The sequence below is a fragment of the Amblyomma mixtum genome, chromosome 2 (genome assembly GCF_055824585.1).
Source record: "Amblyomma mixtum isolate Tamu chromosome 2, ASM5582458v1, whole genome shotgun sequence".
Taxonomy (NCBI): Eukaryota; Metazoa; Arthropoda; class Arachnida; order Ixodida; family Ixodidae; genus Amblyomma; species Amblyomma mixtum.
In genome coordinates this window covers 42,659,315-42,666,285 of record NC_143013.1, presented here as the reverse complement: position 1 = coordinate 42,666,285, position 6,971 = coordinate 42,659,315, and the positions used below count along the sequence as shown (strand labels likewise).

The 6,971-nt window shown below is 46.6% G+C and overlaps 1 protein-coding gene across 1 annotated transcript in view; it reads right to left on the bottom strand.

Moving 5' to 3' along the window:
• Positions 1-3,414: 3,414 nt before the first annotated feature.
• LOC149359136 (uncharacterized) overlaps positions 3,415-6,971 on the bottom strand; it is a 114,469-nt gene continuing 110,912 nt past the window's right edge. Inside the window, exons 8-9 of the mRNA XM_089571379.1 lie at positions 5,377-5,430; positions 3,415-3,894 (exon numbers count right to left, since the gene is read on the bottom strand). Of these exons, the coding sequence (XP_089427505.1) occupies positions 3,829-3,894; positions 5,377-5,430 (120 nt within the window). The 3' untranslated portion in view covers positions 3,415-3,828. The remainder of the gene's footprint in view (positions 3,895-5,376; positions 5,431-6,971) is intronic.

Genomic DNA, 6,971 nt, shown 5'->3' with positions numbered 1-6,971 from the left:
CACCCTCTACATCGGCAGAGAGCACGCATCTGGTGGGAGCGAGCGACTAGGCGCGCGGCAGCGGCGCGATGACGCCGACGCCACCTGGCGGAGCTCGGCTGAAACGGTTGCTAGGCAACGGCTGTTCAAGGCCATTCGTACCTACCGGCATCGCGACGAGGCGAAAACGTGGCGTAGTGTTGCTAACGCAACAAAAATTGCCAGTCATTTGCTTTTGTAGTAATTGCCATTTGGAATATTTAGTAGCTCTATGTAGAGGTGTAGGAAGCCTGTTAAGTTTATGGCGCTGCACTTACATTAGCCCCAGGGGTAAACTCTAGTGAATACCTCTTGGCATCACGAGTGGTGTCATTATGCTGGGGCCAGTGAATGGCATTCTGGTCAATCAGTGTAGTGCGTTATCACACACAACATCACTCCAGTCTGATCAGTCAGTCAGTGTGCCCACTGTCATGACGACTCTATTCGGGCCAATCAGCGTTGCACCTGGTGCTTTACGTCAACGACACCAATGCCGCATAAATAGGAAACATGCAAAATGTGTGTGAACCTAATCACTAAGTTCTTGGTGCGCCTTGCCATCGCTAATTTGCCATCGCAATTGACCAGTGCGCGGCCCTCCAGAGAGCATGTGGGCTCCCTAACTGTACAGCCGTGGGAAAAAGTAGGAACCCCTCCCCGTGGTCCAAAACTTGACGCTCTGCATGAGGGCTCTGCATGAGAGCTCTGCATGAGAGCTCTGCATGAGGGCGCCCCTTGACGACGCCCACCTGCTGTCGAGGCCGGCACATTGGGCAGCTGTTTCCTGTACAATGTGCACACAACAGTACATGTGCGTACAAATGGCTTAAGGCTGTATAGGTGCAAAAGAATTTGCGAGTCAGGAATTCGTACCTCCGTCCCCCACCCGACATATGCGGTTCACTATCGTAGCGTAAAATCCTCCACACCCAAAGCTTTCGAAACATGCACAAAAACTTCACAACGGTTGTGGTTTGGCCTTGTTAGATTGTGTAACTCGAGGAGAGAGAAACGCACTGAGGTGAAATAGACGCAAAGGTGCTTTGTGCAAATGAAGGGTATTTTTGCAGGTCGTCAGCGAGCAAACACGTGACACCGGTGACGTAACGTCTACGTCATGTTTACTTGGAGTCTGCACCCTTGCTGCACCCTGCAGCGGCAGAGCCGACTCGTGGCGCAAGGTGGAAAAATCGCCAACTATTCGAGACGGGCCTGTACTCAATTGCCTGCTCTACGTTGCCTTTGCAATCGACATTGTGCTACCAAGCCCGTTTTATCTTGGTGGAAGTGCGCAAATGGCTTCTTGTGATCCCCGGACATTTACGCTAGGAAATATGCGCTGCAATTCATAGTGACTCACAAGCCATTCATGCCGATTTTACCCATCTTCGCCTCTGCTATTACTGGTGTGGTATGTACAGTCTTTGTAAGAAATATAGAGCCCAAGGGGTTTGCTTCTAATTCGTGTGACTAGGTTATCTGGCACATTTAGCAGTTCTAAGCTTGGGATGTTTCATTGGCAGATTAGGGTCGCAGAGGATGCAAAACAAGCCTCGTTACAAGGCTCAGAAGGAAATCTTTTTGGCTGTATATATTTAGGAAGGCTGTACACAGCTACGTCCACAAGTTTGTCCGTTCCTGCCCAGACTGTCGACGTCGCAAGCCCGGTCACCGCCACTGGACAGGCCGATGCAGTCTTTGCCTTGCCCATCCAGGCCTTTCGACCGAGTTGGCATTGGCCACATACTGCACTCTAGACAGGAATATGCTTATATGGGAGTAAAAAGGGAATAAGCTGTTCTCCAGTGCTTTCCCTTTTTACTCCTTTCTATTTAGAATGTACGGACTGCTTCCCTATGCTGCCGGAAACCGCTGAGTCATCGTCGCTGTAGACCACCTGACACTGTACCCCAAAACCGCCGCCCTCCCTGCTGCTGCATAGGATGTTGCAGCCTTCCTCTTGCATTACATTAAACTTCGCCATGCAGCACCGCATGAACTACTGAGCAACCATGGGCGAGTGTGTCTTCTATGTGGTTTCGCTCCTTCTGCAGCAGTGCAACGTTACTCATTGCACCACTACGCCCTACCATCTGCAGACGAACAGCCTGACTGAACGCTTTAATCAGACATTAGTGATATGTTGTTGGTGTAAGTGGCTGTGGATCATTCGAACTGCGACGTAGTGCTACCCTTCGTCACATACGCCTACAACACCGCAACACAGAGCATTACTGGTTTCTCACCATTTTTCCGCCTGTACGCCTGTAAACCACCCTCAACGCTTGACACCATTCTCCCTTACCTTCCTGATTCATCGGAGTCCACAACCACACCTCCAAACATGCTGAAGAGTGCCGGCAGCTCATCCGATCGTTCACATTCGACGACCAGGGGCGCCAAAAATACCGGTTCGACAACTCGCATGGCACAGACTGTTTTCTTTTGCAATCCCCTGTTTGGCTTCGTGTGCCTTCTACCTGACCCAGTTTCTCTTTCAAGTTCCTTCCAAACTACCACGAACCCTACCGCTTCCTTGAGCACACTTCTCCCGTTACTTGTCGTCATTGCTTGTTATTGTCGAGCCTTAACGCCCACACCGAATCTCTGACTACGTGGATGTGAGACTGTCCATGTGTCTCGTTTGAAGCCGCACTACGACCCCTGCGTCTCGTTGTCCCCCAAAATCGCCAGGATGGCTGTCTTTCCCTCGGAGTAGATTGTAAAGAGGAAGGCCAGCTGCTGCAGCGGTCGAGCAGACACGTGATACGAGACAGAAAAAGCACCAATTGTTCGAGCCGGACCTATGCTTGCCTGCTCTACCCTGCCTTCGGAACCGATATCCTCCTACCACTAAAGCCCGTTTTAATTTGCTTGTTTTCTTTCCAACGGTTGGCCGACGTACATTGCAGGTTGAGTAGATGTAAAGCGACAGAGGGAGCCGCGAAAAGTACGATACTCTGCAGCGTGCGGGACATTAGCGACGGAACCGAGAAGCAGCAGTGGGAATTAAAACATTGGGTTTTGCGAGATTGCTCTTCATTACAATGAAATGACTGAACAAAATGCATTGCTGATAGCTTCACACAGTGAGGGACCGAATGCAGGCTGTGGCATCTTTGTCAGGAAGCACTCGGCTGGTTTTTCTGTAGTCCTGTCTCCCCTGCCGTCACCGGCAGCGCGTTAAAACTGAACTTTTGGCCGCTTTTATGCCTTGTGCCGTCTGGCACAAGGCAACTTTGTAGGTATCTTGTAGCTTTTTCTGTTTATTCTGCTCTATTATGTGAGGGCCCGGCCATTACAGGGAGGAGGAGTAGTATGTTCCGGCAATGTGTCGTGCATTGCTCGCTCACGACCTGCAAAATTACCCTCCCGGTACACCTGCTCGGAAAGTTGGGCAAAGGGCGGATATTGGGGAAACTCTTGGAGGGTGCTGAGGGGGGACCGCTATAATAGTACACTGGATTTCTCAAGCTTTTATCGTTAAATTCATTGAGGATCAATATATGTTTCTTGCATCAAAAATTTCTCGCTTATGGGACAAATTCGAGAAGTAAGTTCGGGAATTCGTCCCGTGACACGTGTTTCGAGCTACGTTGCGGAAACCAAACAGCTTACTGAAATTCAAAAAAAAAAAATGGATGTCTCCCTGGTCCAAACAACATGATGTCAAAAGGGCGTGGCCCCGTGGGCAAAGTCGTTCTCTTTCGCTTCTGAATTCGTTCTGCATGTAAAATAATCAAGCGAATGAGACAATGAGGAACACAAATCTATGCCATATAAACTTCACGAACATCAAATTGTATTTCAAAAGACGTACTCTCTCCTTATCATGCGCCTGCTGTAGCTAGCAAGGGCTCCGAGGGTCTCAAACTGGAAAAGAAAAAGAATGAACATTGTGGCATTAGAGAAACTTGGAATTCCAGATTTCACTGCAATCCTACCTTTTATTTATTTATCTTTTTTCTGCAAGAAACCATGAGCCAAAAACATCTTTGTGTGGACAGTGATGGTACTATGCCTAAACATACTCTAACTTGTTGGCCGGCATATGCTTGTAAACACACACGTCGTGTGATTTGTCACATGCCTTGTTGGTGGAGTCGTGTCTCTTCGCATACGGTTAAGTGCTATTCACAGCAGCATGCTTAGTGCTTACCACGTGGTCATGCACTCAAGTGCTCGGTGTTAGCCAGTGCTTAAAGTCAAGGCTGTCTCGGGGGGGGGGGGGGTCTCAGACACACCACTAATATTGACGATTAAAGGATCTGATACCTGCCGTACTAGTACTTCGGGACTGCATGAACCCGAAGCACGCGGCCATTTTTTATTCTTCTTGTCAGTGGTGGTCGGAACATTTCTTCTCTATTGTTTCAGAAATTTCGCCATGATTTCTAGTAAATCTGACACATTTTTAAAAACCTGAGATGGAGAAGAACACAAAGTTGGCAGCATGTTAAGTAAAAGGGGAAACCCAGGTTCCTACGCCACGAGCCAGTCCACAGCTGGCTGCTCTGCTCCAAGGCTGCACAACAGCGAGCACACTGGCAGAGCGTGGGGATCGTTTGTTTCAGGTTTATGACCTAAATTGAGATGTTTAATAATTATTCCTTCCCTTTGTATAAAACGATGTGTAAAACAGGCTGCCGGCCACTTTCTCTCTCTCTCTCTCTCCTCTTTTTCCCTCTCCACTTATTCTCAAATCACTAGAGTCTCCTTCGATCTGAGGTCCGAGGATAATTGAAGTTAGCATGTATCAACAGATTGCCTCGTTCTAATGGCAATTGGTCTACGTTCACTAATAACAGAGCTAAACTAGAAAGGGTTTAAAAAAAAGATACAGGCATCAACGTCACCGGCTAATCCACTTCCTAACGCTGATCACAGAGTCCTTTTCAGTATTGGCACCACGAATTTGAATCAAGTGGGGGGCAAAACGTCAATATACCCAGAGCGACCTATATAGAATCGATTTTTACTAAGAACAAAACAAGGGAAAAAAAACAGGATGGTTACCCCCATGTAACTCTATAATCATCAACAGCTGTTTGGTTATAATATTGTTTGTTCATAATTATTTGTCTCCCCTGGTAGAGTGCACGTGACGTCACAATGGCAATACCCGTGACGTCACTATCCGGACTACGCAACATGGGGCGTTGCCATATAGAGTTGTGGCGAGGTCATGCACGACATCACTGCATGATGACAAATCGGGGGCAAGCGGTCATGCCAACGCAGGACAACCAGGAAACGTGCCCTTATCAGTTGCCACTGTAAAACTGAATGGAGTTATCCTCAACATCCTTTTAGCCCTTGAAATGAGGCCATGTGTGCGCATAACGGCTGACTCACCTTGCAGGAGGCACGACAAAAGACGTAGCAGAAGTGAAGAAACTGCCGCACCGTCTGCATTGTGAAAGGATATACGGAGCAAGTTTAGTTTGAAAACCTCAGTTTATAATCCAGGAATCATCTGCATCAGACGCTAGTAAAGGGAGCCGCCATCTATGGACTGCAATGCCCTGTTGGCGATAATTTACGTCAACACTGACGAGCAGCGTAATAAACTACGCAGGCAGATGTACGAAATTCAAAATAATCAATGTGCCGTATTTTGAAACATGGAGTCTATGTGGGCAGTTCTTCCAAGTGGAATAAGGAACTCAGAGAGGAGAGGGGTTGGAGGGGGAGGAATGGATGGGCAGTCACTATGATATCATGAGCGAGTACCAAGTGCTTCACTGGATTGAGGGGGGAGGGGGGATATCAGTACTATTCAGGCCACGTTCTCGCTTAGATCAAGAACATAGGTACCCATCTGCTCACAGACCTCAAGCGTGCATCAGAAGCATGGCGCACCTTTATGTCTTTCAGCCGTAGTGTCATAAATTTATACTGCAATGTCTGTCTTGAAGTGAGGAAGGTGTAACCAAAACAGAGTTGTTTTTCGTAAATAGGCACTGCCCAGTTAGCACCGAACACTCAAATAAAATTATGAAAATGTTGTGTAAATAACAGTAACGTTACATGGTACTTTTAAACACTATGTTAACATTGAAGATAATGAACATTTCTTTGGTTTTGAAACTAAACATTATGCTAAAATCGTGTTCGAAATGTTATTTTAATGTAAAATCTTAACTATAAAACAAAACTATAGTACTAATAAACGGACCCTGAAATGATTTTGATGGGCATATTCTAAGTTAGGAGGTCTGTAGAGATGGTCTTTGCGGGTATTCAAGTCAAATTTGAAGGCTGTGCGTGGGCCCTACAATTTAGCAATAATTTAAAAAAATCGTTGCTCGCAGTCGCTCTAACCTATTAGGGTGACATACATCACTGCGCATCCCCTACAAGAAGGGCAGAAGGGCCAGCCTTCAAGCTTATCGCCTCTTCTGTCCGCTGACGTCATCGGGTTAGGGGATGGGCGGTGAGGTGTCTCGCCCTAATCGGTTGCGAGCTACTGAGAGCAGTGATTTTTTAAAATTATTTCTAAATTATGGGTGCACGCAGAGCTTTCACATTTGACTCGAATACTCACAAAGACCACGTCTGCAGATCTTTTTCACTAGAAAATGCCTATCAAAATAAGTTCGCGGTCCCTTTAAATCTTACAATGTTCAGATCATAACTATAAAACAACATAATTTATCGCAATCATTGAGCTTCTAAACTTTTCCCACTGTTTATTCTGTAGGATGTTTCTCAGTTAGCAGAATTTTACAGTTACATATCTCAGATGGTGCCTGCCATAGATTGCATGCAGCCACGGATATTCATTAAAAAACTGCATATTAATCGTTTACCACCATTACTTATGGGACTCCCTTTATGGCTCGCTATATAAGCTTGAGGCTATGCTATCCATTAGAAGGTGAATGTATGAGTTGCCTGTATTAGTTTTTGAGATTATGAAAAGGTTATTGAAATGTTTATTTGGAGTT